This window comes from Dipteris shenzhenensis, chromosome 30 (genome assembly GCF_047967505.1).
Source record: "Dipteris shenzhenensis isolate YYH24624 ecotype China chromosome 30, Dip_SZ_1.0, whole genome shotgun sequence".
In the NCBI taxonomy this organism is placed as follows: domain Eukaryota; kingdom Viridiplantae; phylum Streptophyta; class Polypodiopsida; order Gleicheniales; family Dipteridaceae; genus Dipteris; species Dipteris shenzhenensis.
In genome coordinates, this window is record NC_141625.1 from 44444288 (window position 1) to 44469688 (window position 25401).

Genomic DNA, 25401 nt, shown 5'->3' on the forward strand with positions numbered 1-25401 from the left:
TAATCCTAAGATTGAACTCGTATATGTAACATCATCCATCTCACCAGCCTACTTTGGATCACTATTTTATTGATATGGGCATTGCAATGTTAGGCTAGAATCCGAAGATTTTAGGATGCTGGCCTGGAGCTACAATGCTAGCCTACCCCTCCATGGGGCCGTGAGACTATCCTAGCCACACTAGCACATGCAGGGAAGCCCTCTAACATACATTTTTCCTTGTTTTGGGCTCTGAAACTCCTTGTTGTGGTGGCCATAATAGTGGGAACATGGAGGTTTTAGCCCTACAAAGATAGCCTTTGTCCCTATTGGGAATGATGGCTCCCCTCTTGCTTTGTCTTTGGTGTTGTCAATTGTTATGAAACTTACGCCGAGCCGGAAATGCCATAGAAATGATCCTAGGTAGGAATTGGCTCCAAACATCAAGGAACCAGAGATGCAATGCCATTCTCGCGTCTTCACGGTTGGATCTTGGAAAGTGAACACACATGCAGAGTCGTGAGGATGACCATGATGATTATGAAGGTCATCATGATGATGTTAAGCACCACCATAGGAAGGAGAGAAATTTGGAGCAGCAACAAGGAGGACATTACTAGTAGGATCACGGATGGACGTATACTTTGATGAGGCTGCCTAGTTTGAATTTTGGGTATGGCGTCGTGTGCCTGTGCCCTTCACTGGCTTTGACGCCTGCCTCCCTCCCTCGAGGCTTCAGCAACTCCAGTATGCCAAGCCTCGTCGTCACTCTCTACAGCGTCTTCTTTAAGCTATGGCTCCGCCATAAATTGCTCAGCTCCTCCCACCCCATCACCCACGATGGCTATGGCGCCCTGTCCCGCCCTTCCATCAACGGTGTCCCTCCCAATGCCACTTTCGTGGACGGTGTTGCTACCAAGGACATCAATATAGACCCCTTCACTTCTCTCTGCCTGCGCATCTTTCTTCCCCAGTCGGCTCTCCCCGGGGATCAGATCTCTCAGGCGGGGAAGACAGGATTGTTTGGGTTCATCTTGAGGGAAGAGCCAGAGAATGCGAAAGAGAGCCCGGGAAAATTAAGCCATGAATCCGAGAGAATAGAAGACGAATCGAAAATTAAGAGCGAGGCCTTGAGCCGCCAGAGGCCACCCGCGACTTCTGGGGGATATGTTAGATTGGATGAGAGGGCTACCCTCGATGAAGAATGGGGCAACCAAGATCTCTTCGTGGGTACAAATTCTCGACAATCCGCTAAAGAGGAAGCGACCAAGGATGGTTCTCCTCAGCTCACAGAACATAGGCGTGATTCGGGACAGTATCACGGCTACCTTCCCGGAGCGTCTGCCAGTACACAACAAAAGCTCCCCCTCATTGTGCAGTTCCATGGAGGTGCATTTGTGACGGGTAGTAAGGATTCAGTTGCCAATGATTTCTTTTGCAGAAGGATGGCAAAATTGTGCGATGCGATTGTCGTGGCAGTGGGGTATCGACTGGCTCCTGAGCATAAGTACCCAGCCGCGTTTGATGACGGTTTCGAGGCGTTGAGTTGGCTTGCAAAGCAGGCTAATTTGGCAGAGTGTTGTAAATCACTGGGCAATGTTCCGATTGGGTTTGCTCGCAGCGGCTCTGACAACCACCGCACTGATCTGCATAGAGAGTTAGTGGATTCCTTTGGAGCTTCTGTTGTAGAACCTTGGCTTGCTGCTCACTGCGATTTTTCGAGGTGCGGTCAGCTTACTTTTTACCAGGATTTTTGAGCTGGGCTTGAATGGCTAATTGTTTGATATAGCTTTATAAATTGATAACTGCGAACAATAAAGGGAAAAGCTTGATCTGCAATTGTTTTAGGTGGATTATCATTTTGTATGCGTTTCCAAAGGATCCAATTATACATTCAACGTCATTGGTCTTTCCAAAAGTCCTACGTCAGAAGAGAGTCCACTTAATTCTACAACCCACATAAAAAATGGTCTGCCCTTAGGGAATCAGGGGACAATATGTGTTTAAAGAAGCTTAGCGATGCAGAGAACTGGGTGGCAATCTAGCCGAGAGCTGATTTGCCAGGATATTTATAATGCATTCAATGGATTTGGCTGGCTTAATACCATGATTGGTGAATGACAATTTCAGGAACGCACTGCTTAGTGAGGAAGATACTGGCTTTCCGGCACTTCAGCCCTCTTTACATTTTCTTGGACTCGCAACGTTTTGCAATCAACGTGCTCATACGGAAGCAGATCATATATGCAACTCGGAAGATTGTCTAGCCGGCTTAAATTAAAGAAGAATGAATCTGAAGCGCTTGGTCAAATGGCAATTTGGAAACGTCGCATGGTCAACAACCTTGCCTCAAAGTCTGCTCGAAGGCTGACCTTCAGAGCGATCAATAGCTCTTCTGCAGCAGAAATTACTCACCTTTTGTGTACACAACACATTCATTGTTAGAGCAGCACAAAGGAAGCCAGTGGTAGCTCTTGTAATCTCCATAACTGTCACAGCAAGGCAACCAGCGATGGTTACCACAATACTCTCTTGCTTGCAAAAATGTTATTGGAGGTCTGTAATATTATGCATCTATGCTTGTCATGCAAATTGACATCCAACATCATGCAAGAAAGAACATCCAATATTAGTTCAGAATGGATGGAATCTTATGCGCATCAAAGGATGCAAGAAAGATTTTACCTTGGGCTTTTTGACATCAATGAGGAAGTTTGTTAAACTCAAGGTGATTTTTCAAATCTTTGTCTGCACAGCGCATTAGTAGAGTATTTTGCTAAGAGAGGCACCAATCAATGCATAGTCTCCCAAGACTGGCAAGTGACTGCATTAGCAGATGAGTCTTTTTAAGAATTTACTGATCAGTTAGAGATCTAGAGATGGTACGGTTTATTGTTTTTTTTTGGGGGGGGAGGGGGGACGGGGGAGGTATCAATTAACCTTAATTACTAACGAATTGGGGGATGGGAAACAAGTAGTTCTGTTGTTTATCCTTGATTAAGGGAGCCTCGACTCCAATTTTGATCTCTGACAAATCATAGTATTAAGCAAAGGTGAAACCTACAGACGAACTGGCTCTGTGGGTAGGCATAGCACTACATGGAGGAATTGACAACACAAAAGCTCAGGTTCAACCAGTCATAGTGTTTCTAAGACAAATCCCAATAGTGCGTGGGACAATGAACATCCATCCCGTTTGCATTTTTGGATACCCCTAGAATCATCTGCAGAGACTGTGGAAGTGGCTGACTCTTTTGAAACATGAGCATTGGGAACAGAGAAATTGTCATCTAGTCTCTTGGTTGCAACGTGTCATAGTGGCACAACCGTATCAACAAAAGATTTTTGGCAGAAAGATGTCTAGTCTAGGAGTCCAGTAGTCTCACAGACTAGTCCTTGGTCATCCATAGGTTTAGAGCAAGAATTGTGAAAGACTATTCCAAATACTAGTCTCTCACCATGCGTCGTGCAAGAGGAGCAACACGAGGTGAGAATCGCAAGTACGTGGCACAGCTGAGTTTGCCCTTCATCTCTGGAGCGCTGAGAGAAACAAAGACCTTGGTCTTCGTGTAAATGGATGCACAAGTATCTGTTGGTGTGTATGTAAGAGCATATGTTTATACTAAGGTCTACACCCATCATTGGATGCTGATGAGGTCGATGAGGATGCCATAGTAGCTAGTTCGTACTATGCGTGAGGGCGGTTATGGTTTTCAATGTTGTTAGAGATTGTCATGGGATTGAACCTGCACACTGTGTTGAGGTTTTGGAGGATGAATTTAGGGAAGTTCCTGGAGTCACACACACACACACACACACACACACATATTTTGGTGAAATCTTTGATTGATTATATTATATGAGTAGCAATTTCAAAAAAGGTGCTACAATTACATCAACTGAAAATTTCAGTATATGCCAAAAAGACCTCATGATCTATGCAGCGAGTCTGCAAGCAATCAAAGAAAGATTGCTGTAGAGAACGCCTAAAAAAGCCAAACAGAGCGGAAGTAGGATCACCAAAGACTTTACAATTCCTATGTGTCCATAAAGTTCATAGTGCCCAGTAGCGAACCCAAATAGCCAAAAGAATTTCCCAAACGGAACAGATGGGAATCTCGTTTGCAGGCGCTGTCGAAGCAGATAAAAAAACTCACGAGAGCACGGACAATGCCAAAACAAGTGAGGCACAGTCTTCGAAGAAGCAGAACATCTATGGCAAAGTGCAGGAGCAATGTGTCGATGAGCTACTAGCTGTCCAGATGGAAACACTCCCAAAAGAACTCGCTAAAAGAAAACCTGTTGCCAAAGCGGTACTTTACAGGCCCAAAGTTGCTGTAATCTTTTCCTCCTCTACTTGGCTGGGCGATGCATTCGCCAAACAAAATCACCTCTCTCTGAAGCCCAAGGTTGAGGCAAAAGGATTTTATAGAATGCAGGTACAGTAATCTGAGATAGCCTCAAAGGACGAGAAGAGGACCCTGGAGAAGTCAAAGTCCAATCTTCCAGCCGGTCCTGGAGTTCCAAAGGAGGAATCGGAACAAAAGGCGAAAGCATAGAAGTAATTTGTCGCCACAAAGGACGATAATGAGAGCCCAATCCATATGTAGTGGATGCTAGAGAAAAGGGGAGCACAATACCAGCATCATCTATAACATTAGCAATCGAGGTGATGCCCTTAAACGAGACAAAGTAGGAACATCGAGGTTCCTGTAAAGCCAAGGGAGGCTGAAAGACTTTCGACCAGTGAATGCTTTCAGCTCTCAAAGAATTCCCAAGCAAAGATTGCCGGCCATTCCATTCCAGATGAGAAAGAACATGCTTCCAGTCAAGAAGCAAGCGGGAGACAAAAGGGCATCCAGGCAAAGTGCCATCAGTGCAGCCAAAAAAGAAATCGCAGTGATCGAGTTGCCAATGACCAAACGTAGAAATACTGATATGAGTGACCAGAGTCCTAATCATAAGAGCCCAAGGCTGATCACCTTGCAGAAATTGCAGCAACATTTTCTCCATGTGGGCAAGAATATGCACATGAATATCCGTGATGTTCAATCCACCATGCATCTTGGGAGAAGAAATGTGATGCATCGAAAGCAGCCTGAGACTTTTTTTGCCATGTTTGGATCGCCAGAAGAGTTCCATAAAGATAGACATGAAAGATGTAAGACCTGCCTTAGTGAACATGATCAATGGCAAGTAAAATTGAATATATGCCACAAGGATGGATTGCACTATTTGAAGACGAATGTGCAAAGGCTTGGTTGCCAATTTCCAATACTCAAGCTTTTTCCGAAGCTTAGCCAAAACCCAATCAGTTTGTTGTCGGCGAGTGAGTTCCCACCCCAAAGGGTAACCAAGATGACGAACAAACTGAGTGGGTGGAATGATATCCCCGGGATGCAGCCCATCATGCAAATAACCTTTAATCCGATCAACCACCATTTTGGCAATGATCTTGTAAATGATTGGCATGAGCGTGATTGGCCTCCAATCACCAAGTGAATCACATAGCTGCTTTTTTGGAATCAGCTTGAGAAGACCCTTTTTCCATGACACAGGCATCTGTTGATTTCGCCATGCTGTATTTACCATTTGCAGTAAGGTGAATTTAAGAAGATCCCAGAATGCAAGAAAAAATTCAACAGTGAGACCATCCCATTGTGGAGATTTCCATTTGCCGCAGGATCTCAGTGCATCAGACAATTCCCTTTCAGTGAAGGGATGTTCAAGTTCCAAAGCGTGAGCATCAGACAAAATTGGATGAATATGCTGTAAAAGAAGCTGACGTGCAGACACGACGCGAGGAGAAAGAGTATCCAGATGCCCAAAATGAGTGGAGAAGTGCTGCACACATAAATCAGAACGAGATGTTGACCAAGAACGATGTCAAGCATCCGGATCCGACAGATATTGCCAGCTTGTCTTTTGTAGTGTAAACTCTTAAAAAATTGCTTGGAAGAGCAGCCTTTATCAAAAAATGCCCGTTGTCTGGATCGAGTTTCCCATTTAGCAAGCTTTCTGCGATCATTGGATTGAAGAGAGAATTGAGCCTGACATAAGAGCATGCTTTCCTCTGAAGAGAAAGGGCGAAGATGAGCAAGCTCAATCAAACTCTGACAAGTAAAGTTGGCATGTGCTACAGTCTCCCTTGTAGCTTGCATATAGGATTTGCCATAATCTCGAATAACTGCTTGCATCCGAGCAACAAAAGCCTTCCAGGCATAATCCAAACCAATGCGTATCTGACGAGAGAGAGGCTGAATAGCATCAGAGACCAAGGCTTTAAAGTCAGCATGCTCCAAATAACTATTATTAATCAGCAAAAGCCTTCGGCAAGGCAATCTGTCAGTGGGAAATTCATGTAAGGAAAGCCTCAACCAAAGAGGAGCATGATCCGAATGTACACACACACACACACATGCCTCTCTCTCTCTACACACACACACACACACACACACACACACACACACACAGAGACACATTTTTTTGGGTGAAATCTTTGATTGATTATATTATATGAGTAGCAATCTCAAAATAAAGTGCTACAATTACATCAATTGAAAATTTTAGTATATGCCAAAAAGACCTCATGATCTATGCAGTGGGTCTGCAAGCAATCAAAAAAGATTGCTGTAGAGAACGCCTAAAAAAGCCAAACAGAGAGAAAGTAGGATCACCAAAGACTTTACAATTCCTATATGTCCATAAAAGTCCATAGTGCCCAGTAGCGAACCCAAACGAAGAAAAGATGAAACTCCGGTCTGGATGGATGAAACCCAAATAGCCAGAAGAACTTCCCAAACGGAACAGATGGGAATCTCGCTCGCAGGTGCTGTCAAAGCAGATAAAAAAACTCACGAGAGCATGGACAATGCCAAAACAAGAGTGAGGCACAGTCTCCGAAGTAGCAGAACATGTGTGGCAAAGTGCAGGAGCAATGTGTCGATGAGCTAATAGCTGTCCAGATGGAAACACTCCCAAAAGAACTCGCCAAAAGAAAACGTGTTGTCGAAGCGGTACTTTATCGGCCCAAAGTTGCTGTAATCTTTTCCTCCACCACTTGGCTGGGCGATGCATTCACCAAATAGAATCACCTCTCTGTGAAACCCAAGGTTGAGGCAAAAGGATTTTATACAATGCAGGTACAATAATTTGAGATAGTCTCAAAGGATGAGAAGAGGACCTTGGAGAAGTCAAAGTCCAATCTTCCAGCCAGTCCTGGAGTTCCAAAGGAGGAATCGGAACAAAAGGCGAAAGCATAGAAGTAATTTGTCGCCACAAAGGACGATAATGAGAGCCCAATCCATATGTAGTGGCCCCTAGAGAAAAGGGGAGCACAGTACCAGCATCATCTATAACATTAGCAACCGAGGTGATGCCTTTAAACGAGACAAAGTAGGAATGTCGAGGTTCCTGTAAAGCCAAGGGAGGCTGAAAGACTTCGACCAGTGAATGCTTTCAGCTCTCAAAGAATTCCCAAGCAAAGATTGCCGTCCATTCCATTCCAGATGAGAAAGAACATGCTTCCAGTCAAGAAGCAAGCGGGAGACAAAAGGGCATCCAGGCAAAGTGCCATTGGCGCAGCCAAAAAAGAAATCCCAGTGATCGAGTTGCCAATGACCAAACGTAGAAATATTGATATGAGTGAGCAGAGTCCTAATCATAAGAACCCAAGGCTGATCACCTTGCAGAAATTGCAGCAACATTTTCCCCTTGTGGGTAAGAACATGCACATGAATATCCGTGATGTTCAATCCACCATGCATCTTGGGAGAATAAATGTGATGCATCGAAAGCAGCCTGAGACTTTTTATACCATCCTTAGTGAACATGATCAATGGCAAGTAAAATTGAATATATGCCACAAGGATGGATTGCACTATTCGAAGACGAACGTGCAAAGGCTAGGTTGCCAGTTTCCAGTACTCAAGCTTTTTCCGAAGCTTAGCCAAAACCCAATCAGTTTGTTGTCGGCGAGTGAGTTCCCACCCCAAAGGGTAACCAAGATGACGAACAAACTGAGTGGGTGGAATGATATCCCCGTGCCATAATAGATTATGCCAGTCTTTGGAATGCAAAGGGAGCAGCTTAGACTTTTGAAAATTAACATGAAGACCAGCTGCCAAACCATAAACAGAGAGGGCCTGCATCAAGGCACCAAGATCATGGGGCGTATTCTTTGGGGTAAAGAAAGAATCATCAGCATAAGCTTGAGCAACCATGCTGCGATTAGCATCCAATTCCAAGCCATGAAGTGATTTTGTAGCCACAAGATGATCAATATATTGCAGCATAGGATGAGTAGCAATGGCACACAGTAAAGCACTGAGAGGGCATCCCTGGCGGACTGAACAACGAAGAGTCTACTCATCAGTGATATCCCCAGAAAGAATGCAAGCCGCATTGCTATCTCAGTAAAGCCAGTAAATAACTTGCTGCATTTTTGGTCCCAACCCCAAAGCTCGCATAGTTTGCGAGATGAAATCCCATTGAACTGTGTCAAAGGCTTTTGCAATATCTACCTGCAAGAGTAGAACATCCTGCTGCGTGTATTTGGCATATTCAATCCCAATATAAGCATTGGCAATGTTATCTGTGATATGGCAACGTGGAACAAAGCCATATTGCAACCCATCATGCAAATAACCTTTAATCCGATCAACCTCCATATTGGCAATGATCTTGTAAATGATTGGCATGAGCGTGAATCACATAGCTGCTTTTTTGGAATCAGCTTGAGAAGACTCTTTTTCCATGACACAGGCATCTGCTGATTTCGCCATGCTGTATTTACCATTTGCAGCAAGGTGAATTTAAGAAGATCCCAGAATGCAAGCAAAGATTCAACAGTGAGACCATCCCATCTTGGAGATTTCCATCTGCCGCAGGATCTCAGTGCATCAGACAATTTCCTTTCAGTGAAGGGATGTTCAAGTTCCAAAGCGTGAGCATCAGACAAAATTGGATGAATATGCTGTAAAAGAAGCTGACGTGCAGACACGACGTGAGGAGAAAGAGTATCCAGATGCCCAAAATGAGTGGAGAAGTGCTGCACACATAAATCAGAACAAGATGTTGACCAAGAACGATGTCAAGCATCCGGATCCGACAGATATTGCCAGCTTGTCTTTTGTAGTGTAAACTCTTAAAAAATAACTTGGAAGAGCAGCCTTTATCCAAAAATGCCCATTGTCCGGATCGAGTTTCCCATTTAGCAAGCTTTCTGCGATCATTGGATTGAAGAGAGAATTGAGCTTGACATAAGAGCATGCTTTTCTCTGAAGAGAAAGGGCGAAGATGAGCAAGCTCAGTCAAACTCTGACAAGTAAATTTGGCATGTGCTACAGTCTCCCTTGTAGCTTGCATATAGGATTTGCCATAATCTTGAATAACTGCTTGCATCCGAGCAACAAAAGCCTTCCAGGCATAATCCAAACCAATGCGTATCTGACGAGAGAGAGGCTGAATAGCATCAGAGACCAAGGCTTTAAAGTCAGCATGCTCCAAATAACTATTATTAATCAGCAAAAGCCTTTGGCAAGGCAATCTGTCAGTGGGAAATTCATGTAAGGAAAGCCTCAACCAAAGAGGAGCATGATCCGAATGTGTGAAAGCGTGATCAACCCAAATTTGACAAGTAAGGGCATCACAATGTTGTGGATCACTCTGATACCATCTGTCCAAGTGTGCCCGATAAGAAGATTGAGCATTATGTTGAAAGGTATAGCCCGGAAGCATGGGCTTTAACTCCTTCCAGAGATCAACCAAGCGCAATTGAAGCAAAAAATCAGACCATGCTTGTGTTTCAGAAGCCAACATATGAGTGTGGCCTGAGGTGTTGTCACCTGATCGAGGGGCATTATTAAAGTCACCACAAATGAAGGCATGTTGTCGCCATGGATAAGTATGCATGGCACCCGAGATCAAAGCTCTATCACGAGAAGATTGGGGGGCATAAACCGATGCAAATTTGAAAATTTTCCCTTGAACAAGGCATTGATCAATAATCCATCTACCATGGCGATCATTGAGAGCCACAACAGGTTGAAGGTCGTGCTTTACCAAAAAAGCCACACCAGAAAAGGAGTGCTCTCCAGCATAGAAGATATCATAACCAGCAAAATGGCCTATTTGACCAGCATACATATGCTGATTATGCTCTTGCAAAGCAACTATATCAGGCTGCAATTGCCTGATATACATCCATACTAGTTTCCATTTGCAACCATCACACATTCCTGTACATTGAGAGTAACACACTTCATATGATCAAGCATATTTACAGTTATGGGATAGGTATGTACGCAACTAACAGGCTATCTACGTCTGCATTTCCACCTCAATGTCCGGGCCTCTGCCTTGGGATGAAGCATCAGCCTGAGGAGAGGACAAAAGTGCAGCAACTTCTTCTTTAGGAAACAAGGTGCGATTTGCAGTCGCAGCAACCTAGGTCAAGTTAACACCAGAGTTTTCAGCAGGTGTTTTCCCATGAGAGGATGCACCACTCCAACTCTAAGAAGGCAAAGCAACTATATCAGGCTGCAATTGCCTGATATACATCCATACTAGTTTCCATTTGCGACCATCACACATTCCTGTACATTGAGAGTAACACACTTCATATGATCAAGCATATTTACAGTTATGGGACAGGTATGTACGCAACTAACAGGCTATCTACGTCTGCATTTCCACCTCAATGTCCGGGCCTCTGCCCTGGGATGAAGCATCAGCCTGAGGAGAGGACAAAAGTGCAGCAACTTCTTCTTCAGGAAACAAGGTGCGATTTGCAGTCGCAGCAACCTAGGTCAAGCCAACACCAGAGTTTTCAGCAGGTGTTTTCCCATGAGAGGATGCACCACTCCAACTCTGAGAAGGCAAAAGTCGCCTGGGGGAGATCACTTTGCGAGGAGTTTGCCATCCATCAGTCAAAAAAATTTCCCCCCTTCCCCTGAGGTGGAGAGGACAAAGGCACAGGAAAAGAAGCATTACCATTTGAGATAGCCAGTGCTTTGCCTTTGTGTTGAACAGAGAAAAACTGTTTGACCCCTTTGTTTTTTACCACAGAAGAGGCATTTGCATTCTTATTCAAAGGTTGACCATTTCAGCTTGCAATGACATCCGTGGAGCTCGAGAAGGGCATTGTGAAGCCATGTGCCCAAATTGCTTGCATTCAAAGCAAGCACCTGCAAACAGCCCCCACTTGAGCTGTAAAAGGCACTCCCCATGGAAACATTATTCACAGTAACCGAATATGAAGCTGGAGTGGGACGATCTGTATCCCACAAAATGTAGAAGCGATTCGAATATCCATTGGGTCGCGGTGGACATACCACCTTACCGAGGGAAGCTGCAATTTTAGGTAGAAGAGAAGACAAGCATTGAGGAAAATCCACAACTTCTACCCAAACAGGGCAACGATGCTGAATCAATGCCATATAATTTTGGGTGGGAGACCAGGGTAGGACATGGACCATCTGCTGGCCATAGAAGGGAGGAGTTTGCTCCAGCAAAACCTGACTGTGCTCCTCATCAGCCATGATGATCTCAAAAAAGCCCCTCGTTGCATAATGAACTTTTTTGACATAAGAACCACCCAGGGTGAAATAATTACATTCATAGTTACTTCAAAAGCGGAGTAACTACTACTCAACTGAAAATCATAGTATAAGCCATATATACATCATGATCAATCAAATGAGTCTGAAAGTATATAAGGGCAAGGGGCCAGCGTCCCCTTGCTCCTTTCTTGTGCTGCTGCCAGGGCCCTTAGCAGTCCTGCTGCTCCTCCATGCAGGTGCCTTCGGGCACCAACAGTCTTGCCTCCGTCCTGGCCATGTGCAGGCCCTGAAAACACCTGCCACAGTTCCGTACACCTGCTGCAGACGGTGTACTGTTGCTGATGTCAGCACCATGTCATTGCAGTCTTTCAGCTCAGCATCCTTGCGCAATTCATGCTCCAGCCAGTCCTCAATGTCCACGTGTCTTTGCGCCACTATTCTCTGAGGTATGTCTTGAATAGTGCTGCCCACATGACAGCCTTGCTGCTGTTCATGTGGCAGCCAGCTCTTCTCTCTTTTCTCTGTCTAATCCATGCCCTCATGGCGGCCATCTCTTAGACACCAAGCTCACCCCCCCATGCTCCCCTCATATGGGGGCTTACAGTCTACAGATGAGGAGGTGACCTTTCCAACATCCCCTCTCACCGACACATCTCGGCCCAATGCCAACACGTGGATGACGATGCTCCAGTAACTCCCTGGTTGTAGTCCTCTAGAACATTTTGATGTCAAAATCTTTTCCTGGCTTTTCATCCAGTGGCTCCTACTCCACCAGGTCTAGTTCCGCTTCCGCACACCATCCTACTCCACTAGGTCCAGTTCCGCTTCCAATCTCGCATTACCTAAGACATATGGAGAGCGTATTCTCTCCACAGCATGCTATAAAGGCGTAAATTAAGGACATCAAGTACATACCAGATCGTCGTACTGCCTGTGTGCTTGCTCTGAAAGCAAACCATGCACCTCATTGAGGCACATACCAATAAGCTGTGCAATCCTATACTGTCCCCTTCTGAATTACAGCATCCATCTGAACATGAAACCCTAGGGCTCTCCATGGAATCTACCCTCGTGTTAGTATCAACAGCCACGCACCTGGAAGATTCCAAGCAATCCATGTTGTCTTTCACCTTCACAAAGGTTTCTGACTCCCTGTCGGCCCACATCTCAATGTCAGACATCTTTACTATGGTTTCTAGGTCGGAAACCATATCTCACCTCAGTGACGCATGGAGATCACCAAGAACAGTTCTTTCATTACCACATTAGCGTTGGCTTTTGTGTCACCCTCTGAATCTGAGTTGGGCTCCTTCTTGTTTCTCTAATCCGCCTTCTTCTTTTTGCAATCCTTTGCAAACTAGCTTGGCGTGTCACAATAGAAGCACTTCTTCTTCTGCTTCTTCTTGGAAGTGTCCTCGTTATCAGAGTCATCCTTCTTGGACTTGCCATCGTTAGGCTTGCCCTTTCCTTTGCTAGCGTAGTCCTTTGCCAGCAACGCCTTGTCATCTTTGTCGTTGTTGTAGAGCTTCTCCCTAGCTTCTTCCTGGAGCAGTAATGGATCCAACTCCTCAAAAGTCAGAGGTTTGGTCCTCTATCCTGCTGTCACAGTCGTAATGAAGCTTTTGAAACTCCATGGTAGCCTCCTCAGTACCATCAAGGCCAACTGTCACGAGTCCACCTTTTGACCAACTGATGCTAGTTGATCCCAACACCACCTTGACGAAGTGGTCATGTACCGAATCTCCCTCATCCATATCCAAGTTGTAGAGCTGATGCTGAAGAAGCAAGATCCGTGATGTGTTATTTGTCTCGTACAGATTCTTCAGAATGGCCCATGCCGCTACTGACGTGTCGGTCATTTGGATGTGAGGAAGCACAGAGTCCGCCGTAGTCCCTATGATCATCAATACCAAGGTGTGGGCATCTCTATCTTCCCAAGCTTCGTGTTCCTCTCCATCTACTGCTATGAGTATCTCCCCCTTGTAGTCCATTATATCCTCCGGCTTCGCCTCGACTCCCGTTGTCAGTTTCCACAGTTTTTGAGCCACTAAATGACTCCGGATCTTCACCTTTCAGATAGGGTAATTTGTCCGATCCAATTTCCCTGACTCTCCAAAGTTAGGAATGGTGAAAGAAAGAAATCTGGGGGAGGAGGAAGGGAGAGAAAAGGCAGAAGAGGCTTCTGAAATCGACATCCCCGTTGCTAAACCACACAGCAAAGTTGAACAAATTCAACCTTCTGTAGACCAAAACTCCTTACGCACTTGACTGAACCTGAGTCACCCTCCTTCTCGCAAGGCACTAAAGCTCTTAGGAGACTCCGGTAGGCAGTGCGAAAGCTCTGAGGACATATCCAAGAGTTGTGGTATCTCTCGATAAGAAGCAAAAGATGTCACGTATCTGTAGCTGTCTCCTGTCGTAGTAGGGGTCGTGGTCAACGGGATCTCTATATCCGATGGGCAGCACACAGAGAGAGAGAGAGAGAGAGAGAGAGAGAGAGAGAGAGAGAGAGAGAGTACCTGGGACTGCGTTCGCACAACATTAGGGGTCTTATATAGACGAGGAGGCTGGTCTACCTCTTCCCCCTCAAATAGGGAACCTGGGCCTGTTCCTACTGAGTCTGTTGGGGGGCCATGTACCCCAACCCCCAGGTGGCTTATACACCTCTGGTGAGGTCTGTTGCTGGCCTGTTCAAGCTATAGAAAGCCCTGCTATATCTACCCTATACCATGGCCACCCAGACTTCTTGCTTGGGCCTTGCTGGCTGCTCATATGGAAGATGCTCTGCTGCCTATATGCACCTTGGTTGCTTTCCGTATGCCCATATGTCAGAATAGTCAAGGCTTGCATGTCTAGGCAATCGCCTGCAGCGGAATTTATAGATTTGTGTGTGTGTCTGTGCGTGCATGTGCACGCACACTTCCCTTCTTTCATTTTCTACTGTCCAAGTATGGCATGAAGTACAGCCGGCGTACAGCATGGATATTCTATTTCGCAAGTATAGGAGCTACCATGAGGAGGGACACATTTAGAGACAGTTCATCAGAGTATATGGCTGTACATGGATGGTCCTGTGTATCAGCAGTACCTGTTAGGCAGTAACTTGGATTAGCTAAATAGGAGAAAATGACCAGTCCAGCAGGCTGGCCTTCTACTAAATGGCTGACTCAGCTGTGCAACTAGATAGGTCTGCTAAGCAGGGTATGAAGGTGGGCACCTAGTTTTGGTCACGCCTTTCTCATATATGATTCATGAGAGGGCTTACAGTCTATGGGGCAGTCCTATGAGCAATCTAGTCTGTCATTAGCAGGCCTTTAATGCATGGCCTCCAACTATTTAGCCATGGGTGCAGCACCTAAATGTGAACAGCTCTGCCGGTATTCAACGACATTTTCAGGACAAGAAACTGTGTGCTAGTTGATAAGGCCAATGGTTGGCTTCTGTGAATGAAAATCAGATGTGTTAATTTACACCTCAGCTGTGCATCTATTATTTGATGATGGAGAGGGTGAGGCAAATTATAAGGCTTGGGAGATGGACCATAGTCTTACTGAGGTAAATTAGACTGTCTGTTGGCCTACAGTCTAGACATAACAGATGGTTGATGTAGACCTGAACTACGTGTATGCTTTGATGATGGAGAGTGCTAGGCAAATTATATGATGCACATTTAGACGAATTATTGATGCACATTTAGACTCCTATTTTTTAAAACTCTAGACTGCCCTTTGTCCTTATTGATGATCACTGTAAACTGATTGTGCCTGTTTTTCCTGTATGATGTGCGAGTATGTCTCATAACTCAAAATGTATAATCGTATGTTTAAAGATCCATTTTATTGCATGTGCGTTATTATTTGATATTTTTTCCATGAATGAGATTGTTATAGCATGGGATGATCTTGTTGCTTTGCTTTCCTTGTAACGTCACAAATCCTCGTCTTTTTGAATCTTTGAAGGTTTGATTATTTCATGTGCCTTATCCTTTAAGTTTGCTGCCATAAATAAGATTTTATGAAATGGTCGTAGCAATTATGACAACATGGCTTTCCTTCTGACATCACCATTTACAATCTCCATGGGTTTGATAGTTGCACTGTCATGTTTTTGTTATGACATTAAGTTAGTAATCACAGGTGGACTGGCCATTTTTATCATCTATGCTGGGTCTGCCCTTGTCAAATTCTCAACTTAAAAGTGAAGAATTGTGAGCATAGTCTGCAGCAAGTGAAGATTATGTATTGCGTGCTTCAGAGATGATGCTAAGAGTATTTACTCGGTTTTGTGTTGTTTTTTCAGTCGTGACTTTAAAGAGGAGTGCTTGGCTTTGCAGGTGTGTACTGCTTGGTGTGAGCTCTGGTGGTAATATAGCAGATCACGTTGCAAGAAAGGCTATTCAAGCAGGCAAACTGTTGGAACCTGTGAAGGTGGTTGCACAAGTCCTGATGTATCCCTTTTTTATTGGAAGCATTCCCACTCCTTCTGAGGTAAAACTTTCAAATGCTTATTTCTATGATAAGGCAACGTCGGTATTGGCATGGAAATTGCTATTACCTGAGGGAGGCTATGATCCAGATCATCCTGTGGCAAACCCTCTCATTACTGGGAGGCAGCCACCTTTGAAAAGAATGCCTCCAACTCTGACAGTTGTGGCAGAGCTTGATTGGATGAAGGACAGGGCCATTGCATATTCAGAAGCCTTGAGGAAAGCAAACGTTGATGCCCCTGTTTTGGAGTACAAGGATGCTGTGCATGAGTTTGCTACACTTGATTATCTTGTAAAGTCTCGGGAAGCAGAGGCATGTGCAGAAGATATAACAATATGGATGAAAAAATACATTTCTCTGAAGGGTCACGAGTTCTCGTATTAGTCAAATGTGTAGCTGCACCAATTATGAAGAAACCATAGCACACAAGTTGAATCCTGTATAAGAATTTAGATTCTGCGAATTGCGAGTTTCTCGTATCACAAGGCCACTTTCAAGTGTGGTCGGTATAGGATTGTGTACATGTGAAGAAATACTATTGACTTTCTGGCCACTAGATGGGGCCTTTAGCATACTGTGGTCAAGAGGGTGTGCCACCAGATGGGGCCTTTAACATACTGTGGTCAAGGTGTGCCACTCTTATAGAAAATGGATCTCCAAGCATTTTGTCTACATCTCAATTTTGTTGGATGGAGCTAGATTTTAATCCTGAAGGAGCCCTTTAGCACCTACTGGGGGTGTAAGCTGATTTCCCGGCGTATGCCATTTTAACATCTTTTTCTATAGTGGATTCATCTTAGAATCCTTCTTGTATATTTAGAATAGTTCTTGAACAAGAATTTGTATTACTACGGTTTTTCATTTACGGCTCTTCCAGTGAAAAAGAGATACATTGGGATATTAGGATTGCTTTTTTAATTCCACATTATATAATTCTTTGTTCTCTGTTTCATGAGTGATGGATTCTATGTTGATCAAAGTTTCTGGAGCTTGTAAAACTTGATAATTTTAATGAGTTGATTTATTGATGTTCATTGCTTTTGGTTTTCCAATATCCATGTTCACAATTATGTCTTGTTTTTTCTATCAATATGTCATGTCTATTTTTTCCGGTGGACTTGAAAGGATTGCATCTTGGAATGTTTGTGTCCACATAGTACTGTTGGGGGCTATAGCTTATGCACTTTTTCTTGGGGTTCTTTCAAGGATGATTTTTTAAATTATTTGGATTTATCTTATAAGTGATTGTATTAATATTTTTGTCAGGTATTTCATGCAATTTTAGTGTGCTCTCAGATTGTGGAAAGGGGACATAAAGCACTATTTGCTCTCTGTAGTAATTAATGGGATCTCAAGGTCGATAATAGTAGATATAACACATTACTTATTCTTTTTATCATATATATATATATATATATATAGATATATAGTTCTCAAAGGGGACATACTGGCTCCACCTTACTTTATTCCTATTTGTTTTGGCCTAGGTAATTAATCTATGTTCATAGGTTAATTTAAGCCTAATTTATTTTAAACATAGCTTAATCTAAGTCTAAGAGGGTGCACTTATATTATGGGCATAGTAACCTTTTGAAGAAAGGATTCGACCCCACAATCTTATCTTTTTGAAAAGTGAGCCCTACCACTAAGCTATAGTGTGGTATAGCATGCTTATTGCTAACCATAATATTATAAATGGTCCCTCTTCCCCCTCCCCGTTTAGGACGTCCCTTCTTCTTTAATACCCCTTTATAAGCGGTCCTTCCCCCTCTCCTCAATCTCACGTGCATCCCTCTTTAAGGCCCTCTACCCTCCATTATCCTTTTGCTGAACCCCCCCTCCCCCGCCCCCCCCCCCCCCCCCCCCAATTTATCCCTTACTTTAATCATGCCCTTGCCCTCTTACTTTTCACCCCTCTCCTTTTCTCCATAACTAGTTAATAGGAATTTTGATTTAAAGTTCTCTAGGGGCACATATTCATTGAAAGTGATTTTGCCATATTGTGTGGTCGATTTACACGTCGATCCATTATGATTTGGCATATGATGTCAATAGAATTGTCAGACAACATTTTGTAAAAGTTTGTGGTTTTAGTTTTTATGTCCCCTTATTGGTACCCCTCATTGGTTGGTGATGTTATGCTCTAGTCGCGATAGCATGACCTTGTAAGGTTCAATCGGCACCATTCTTTAGAGGACAAACATTCATAGAGTTTTTTTTGTTGCGCTCTATGTATATGATAAAAAAGGTTATAATGGGTTAAGGTGATGGACTGACTAGATAGATCGAAGGCCAAAGGCTTAGGTGCATCTAATTGTGATATGTGCCTAAGAAGGGGTAGAAGAGGTGCATCAAAGGTAGGCTTAAAAAATGTGGCATGTGGCATCTAGATCTATCTAGAGAATTATGGCTTTTAGGAGAACCGAAAACGAAAACATACGTGATATGTTTTAGTGTTTCGATATGCTACGTAATAGAATTATAACGATTGACACTTTTAATAGGAGCATCACATTTTGGTATCGAGCAGCAACGAACCGGTTGATGATGGTCTAGTGTGGATTAACTTCGAGCGGCTGCAAAAAGTGCGACGAAGAGCTATAGCGGAAGTGTGGTGACAATGATCAACGATAATTCTCGTTTTGGTCTGCTCGCGTTGGCAAAGTCTACAAATACGTTAGCAAATGGTTACATGTGCACGGTATATGCAGGCTTTAGCTAATGGTCACATGTGCATTGACGCATACGGAAGGAGAACATATGAATAGTAGAGAATCTTCGCTAGCATAGCAGCAACCCATTGTTGAAGAGTCACAATACGTCTATTGACGATTGGCGAAGAACGACAACCCACAATGGGGGATTGTCGCTAGTATTTTTCTTTTGTGTAGACGTGGGATTACCATCTCCAGTCTCTCGTGTGGAATTGTCCTGAAAAGTGAAAACCGTGTGACTTTTGGGAATTATTATTATGTCCAAAATACTCTCCTGTGCATCTAAACCGTAGAACTGGCACAGGGTGGGCGATGGTGGGCCATGATTTGCATTCATCTTCATAGTTGCATAGTTGTTCTTTGTAATTCATGAAAGATTTTTGTCTCTTTTCTTTTGCATCATTGTATTTCTTCTTTCTCTTATATTTTTGAGATATTGGGAACACGTCCTTTATGAGAACATTAACCTCAAGAATATTAACGTCGAGAATAAGTCTCGCGAATGGATAAGATATTGGCATATTACCTTGATGTCAATAGCCATAATCATATTTCTGCATATTGGCTTTAAGCCCATATCTTCCTAACGACTCCCATGTTAATCTGTGCCCACAAATAGAAAACAAGCACAGCTTCAAATGAAGAAGGAAAGAGAGAGTTAGATTTAAGTAGACATTTAAATACTACAAGCATGTTCCAACGCTTGCTGATAAGAAATTCTTCTGAAGCTCACTCGTAACCACAATGATTGGCGTGTTCTTGCACAATGATTAGCGTCCTGCTGTCACAGTACACACAATATTGGAAAGTTAAAGCATCAAAGCAATCGGGGCGTTGTGAAGGCTAAGGCCACATGTGGTTCTTGGCTCTCCTCACAATGTTGGCCATGCAAATCACTCCTCGGTAGCCAATTCTCTATGGTCTGCCTCCATCTCCACCAACTTGTGCTTCCTTTGTGATGTAATTGTAGAGCAGCACGCAGTCCATTTCAAAAGAATTGTTGGAGCTCAATTTCCTTACCACCTGCTACCTTTTTCTCTAAGTACACCCCTAGGCGGCCCCTTTGCCCTCCATAGCAGATCTTATGATTCTCACCTCTGATTTTTGGCTTGCCCTTTGGGTAGCCTTAGCAATGATGCAATTTTGGGAAAGCACAAATTGAGCATTTCTTGAATTTTTTGGAAGTGCATTTTTCCTATTGGCTCTTCTTCATTGGACTTCAATGAAGACTTTAAAGTGGTTGACTTTCTCTCTCTCTCTCTCTCTCTCTCTCTCTCTTCCCTTTTTTATTCTTACACAAGATCACCACCTTTTCTCCCACACCCTCCCTTCTCTCTCTCTCTCTCTCTCTCTCTCTCTCTCTTCCCTTCTTTATTCTTACACAAGATCTCCACCTTTTCTCCCACCCCCCCCCCCCTCTCTCTCTCTCTCTCTCTCTCTCTCTCTCCCTCCTTTATCACCTCAAGTCTTCCTCCACACCATTTCCAGTGGATTTTTTTTGGTTTACTTTTTTGATCTTGGGCACCTTATGAATGATTGAATATCATTCACCTTGTCTTTAGAGTTGCTTTTGGTTGGAGTTTGTATCTATCGTTTGTAGGACCAATCTCGCTGGTGGGCTTTGGGTACTGGATCATTGTATCGATCCACCATCAATTTTCCCAATTGTTAGTCTCACCCCAAACTGAGGCAATACGGTCTTTCACAAATGATATCCGTCTGCCTCCCACCTTGTAGCTCGTGTTCACAACACTTTTAAAGCCTCACTTGCAGATCTTTTGAAGCCCCAGGAGTTGAGGACAAGGTTGCGTAGGGGAGGACCGATTTCAATTTGGCATGTAGAGGATGTTAAAAAGGCAGATACAAAGAAGAGAAAATTGGCAAATTTCTAAGGTATCTCCATCGCCTTGAGCTGTTTTACCCTTAAACGAGGGTGACATGAATTTGATGATCGTCTATGCGCAGCGCGTACATGATGGGATCGACTCACTCAACATGTCATTCCATCTCTAATTTTTCTTTCACACATGTACTTCTCCCTCTCCCTCTCTCGGAGCTCTATCTTTTACGCGGTAAGTAACCATTCCAACTCGAAGCGGGAGTCTTTTTGTGTATATGCACTACTTGGCTGTCAACGGCCAGCATTGAGGGAAACTCAATCTCAGCCGTATGATTAAAAAATATCCATAATCGTAAAGGGCCAGACATTTGTTAACCGGATAAATTACTACCAACATTACGTTTATCTTAAAAATTAACATAAAATTTATATAAAACCCCAAACAACATCAAAACACAAATAACAAATACAAAAACACTATCGTTTTATTGATTTCCTAAAAATATATACAATTTACTGGCTCAACCAGTAATATTGAATGACAACAGTTCTTCCCCCCACTTTATATTGCTGCGTCTTCCGAACACCAACAGTAGGAAAACAATCTCCCTCCGACATAACACCCACAGAAATACCGCCAAGATCTGTAGAGGAAGGAGAACTTAGCCCACGGCACCAACAACACCAGAAACCACAACCGCAACGTAAGCAGGAGTCGCGGAAGATAGACCAACAACATTAGGCGAAGTAAGCGAGCCAACGCCACCAGCAGCAAAGCCAACACCGACACTACCACCAACAGTACCACCACTTTGAAAACTAGCACAAACAGTCGAAGGAAACTAGCAAAAAAAATACCCACCCGAACAAACAGCAGCAGAAGAAGACAATCCGACAGAAGAATCGCCAATATTACTAGCTTGGCGACACACAACCACCCCGTCAACCTTCTCCGAATAAATCTTCACATTCTCTTCCAACACCTTAGGATAACTCCTCAAATTGCCGAACTCGTCGTACGGATTAGAAATGATCGACTGAGCAGCAGCAAGCCTCTTATCGTACTTATGGTAACTTGATACCCTACAATGACCAGTCACAAGCTGTCCGACATCCTTCGGAACGTGACAGAGACTTAAACGAGTAACAGTAGAGGCACGCACACTTTTATTCGTCCTTTTGGAACTAGCATCACAACCAACAGTCGCCAGCATCGACCGAACCAACCGGTTAAGTGACTTCTTGCTTACACGGTCGGTATTGAACTAGACCTACAAAAACCACAGACATTACACAAACACAAGAAAGAACACAAGCGCAGCGCAAACACCAAAACTAATACCCACCTCACTCGAAAATTTGTTGATAACCTGCAGAAACAAAAACTTAGAATTCGGGATAGAGTCCTGAACAGCCGGCAAATGACGAAGAAGCTGATTATAAGTCTGAACAACATCAAGCTCATGCACACGAACACCAGCCCTGAAATCTGACTTTTGGTAGCAATTCAGCGTCACTTCGTAGTTATTGCTCAACCTCTCATTATACCTAAGCAACAAACAAGACAACAATCAACCAAACAAAAATCAACCACAATTAGAACAAATCACAACAGATAAATCAAAACTCAAAAAATAAACAAAAAAGCTCATCACTTAACATGCTCCCAAGCTCATCACAACCTTTCCTGAAATCTTCCCTCAACATAGCATGCAATTCCTTCCCTCCTCGTATACAGGACCTAGAGAGGCCATGCTTAATTGGTGGCCCCCTCCTCCGTCTGTCGACAGCCAAAAATTCGGCTCCGGTTCCTTGTCGAAAAGTGTAGCCACCGGCTCCCGGCCTATGGCCAATCGTCGCCACCACACTTTCCTCCGGGGAATCGGCTCTCGGAGCTGATTCCCTACACCATCAACTACATATCTGACTTAAACATCTCACAGACAATGTGTCACAAAGATAAAGCACAGGGAATAGCTACACTACTTTCCAGTAAAAATATCAGAGCCTCCATGAAAGGAATCATGACAGAGGAATTTAAAGGTCTTCTCTGGAGACTATCCATCCTCCACACCCTTGAATTGGGAAAGCTTTTCCTTTCCTCTCTTGTAGCGTTTCCTACTTGTTTCCACCCTCGATTGGTTTATTTCTTCAATATTGAGTTCATGGAAGCACATATATGCTCCCAAAAATACATGCAAGAGCATCTAGATTCAACTACAAGTTGTGTCGAGATAGGGGGAAAAGACGGATAGGATGGATGAGCAATCGAACCTATATAGTTTCAGCTCTATAAGCTTCACTTACAACGTCCTTGGAACAAACAATCAGTAGAACCAATGATACATTCAATAGTTTGAGTCATCTAAATTTTGCTTATGACGTCCTTAGGAACAAAAAATCATTGTGTTCTCTTATCTTAGAAAGAAAATTCATCCATAATTTGATCAATTGTCAAGTCGAGTGATGTCCTGAATCACAAAAGCCTTTGTATGCTTTTGTTTATGGGAGGGAAGGAGTTCTTTAAAAGTAATCAAGAAAAGCTTTCCTCAAATTTGGAAGGCTTTCTAGCCCTCAGATCAATCCAACATCAAGGGCCTACAATTGTACATGTGTTTTCATGAGGGCTTTCAAAAGGGATACTTCCCTTTAGGTTAAAAAAAAACTTTTTGGATTGAATGACAAAATTAAGATGGGAGTTCGTGCTAAGTGGGTTTATGTAGGCAAAGGCTCAATGAAGAAAAGTACATTTCAAAAAAGGTGGGTTAAAAAGTCTAATGTCCCATTCCCCAACAGTCAAGCCAAATAGGCATAGTTGAACATGGATCCTTCAAAACCAAGTATCACTGTTAGAGTGAAAAGAGAAGTAACTCCAATGGCATCCCAGCTTTGGTTAAAATCCTCTTTGGCCTCCAAGCCTCTTTGATCTTGGAACAAATAGAAAAGGCGAGGAGATCTCGAGAGCCTATGCTTTGAATGCCTTCAGCCTCATCAATGAAGGATTGATCCATGTTATAAGGAGTGTCGGATGAATGAGATGATAGTCTCCAGATGCAAGTTGGAAATGGAGGGGGGTTTCCAGAGCCAAACAGATGTAGTTAGTGGGATCATCTTGGAGGTCAGTACTAGTGTTATTGGTATTTGTTGCTAAGTTAGTAAATGGTGCACCTGATAACATCTTATCTAAGCTTGCAACACTGTGGTGTGAAACCTTTAATAAAATGGAGTTGAAAGGGCAAGTTGTCAACCATGATGTCATTGTGTTGTTTGACTTAGGATCAACACACAATGGAATTAAATTAGCTCCAAGCTCATGAAGAGGTTGAATTTGAAGACCAGTCCATCTGACTAATGCGAATACAGTCAAATTAACAAATGGAAGCTCTACTAAGGTATGGGACCAAGGGTTATCCAATTAGAACTTCATATTCAAAACAATGAGGAGAAATGCAGATATAGCCCTAGGAATCGCATGACATTCTAAAAAGAATCCAACCATTGATTAAAAGAAGCACATTTATTAGTTCAAGATGAACAATGTGCAATAAATTCTGCAAGGTGAAATAGATTTACCTCAAGGACTGTTGGTCTTCCTGATGGACGTTTGAAACACTTTGAAAGAGTTTTTATTTCTTTAAAGAGCATCAATAGAGTCGTCGAGGATGTGTTGACTAGAACTAAGGCTACCCAAGATGCGAAAATGGCCAAGTTGGTCAATCAGACTGTAGAGGAGCTTTGGGATGAGTTAACTACCTTATGGGTTACCTTTAGAGAGGAATGTTCACAAGATTAAAACTATCGTGGGGGTAGAACCTATAAATAGGACTCCCTATAAGTTAAGCTTTACTGAAGAAGCTAACATACAAAGGCAACTCGAAGAGTACTAGTCTAGCTTCTTACAATTTGCTTTGCTAGTGATATTGAAAAAGAAAAAAGATGATACCTTTCATCTCTACATAGATTACAGAGGATTGAACAATATCACTATTCAACGTAGGTATCCAATGGCTTGGATTCATGATTTGCTAAACACATTACATGGAGCCATAAGATTTAGCAAGATAGATCTTATGATTGGTTATCATCAGATCCATATTAGAGCAAAGGATGTGCATAATACAGCTATGAGGACCGAATTTAGACATTACAAGGTTTTGTTAATGCCATTTGGGCTTACCAATACTCCGGCTATGTTAACCATGCTTATGCATGCCCATATATTAGAAAGTTCATCATACACTTTATTGATGACTATTGTCTACAACAAAAGTATTGCTCAGGTCATGTCTAGGCCGAGAATGATGTGTGTTGATGTAGCATTGGGTCTAAATAATTGGTACTAAACTGTTGCGCTCGTAGGCCTTGTTTTTTTGACAGTCTCTATGCACCTTATGATCTTCTTGCTCAATATCTGGTGTACAAGTAAGTGTCTATTACACTCTAGATATTAGCTATCTAAAGTTCGCGGTATATAGGTTTGATGAAGAGTCGGTAAAGAATTGATTAGGCAGGCTTTGGAATAGCCTCTAAACTCACACAGGGGACCTAATTTGTGGTCATGCCAAGTCTATCATCACATCCTCCATTTTGTTACTACAGATAGGTTCCCTTTTATATTTTCTTTCTCCATACATTGGGTGCACTCCTTTGCATGGTTTTCTATGGATAGCCGTCGATAGTCGAGTAGAGAATCCTTCCTATGGAGTCAGTGTTTTGCTCTACCTACCCCCCCTAAACCCCTAGATATATTGCCCCTATATCCTCACCAAGGGCTTATAGGTGGGGTAGTGAGCTATAACACACCCTCTCATGAGCCTCTC

The 25401-nt window shown here is 43.2% G+C and overlaps 1 protein-coding gene across 2 annotated transcripts; it reads left to right on the forward strand.

Moving 5' to 3' along the window:
• The first annotated feature begins 560 nt into the window (after positions 1-560).
• Positions 561-16920, forward strand: LOC147882188 (putative carboxylesterase 16). 2 transcript variants are annotated; one of them, XR_015543949.1, is made up of 3 exons: positions 561-1702; positions 15874-16615; positions 16656-16920. XR_015543949.1 is itself a non-coding variant. In XM_087401675.1 (2 exons), the coding sequence occupies exons 1-2, from the start codon at positions 627-629 to the stop codon at positions 16409-16411; spliced, it is 1614 nt and encodes a 537-aa protein (XP_087257801.1). In that variant the 5' UTR covers positions 561-626; the 3' UTR covers positions 16412-16920. The 2 variants fall into 2 exon arrangements, 1 of the variants encoding a protein (XP_087257801.1); XM_087401675.1 differs by having other exon boundaries at positions 15874-16920.
• The last annotated feature ends 8481 nt before the right edge of the window (positions 16921-25401 follow it).

Coding starts and splice junctions, on each gene's coding strand:
- LOC147882188 (XM_087401675.1), top strand. CDS start 627: ATGAGGCTGCCTAGTTTGAATTTTGGGTATGGCGTCGTGTGCCTGTGC. Junction 1,703..15,873: donor GCTCACTGCGATTTTTCGAG/GTGCGGTCAGCT, acceptor TTGGCTTTGCAG/GTGTGTACTGCTTGGTGTGA.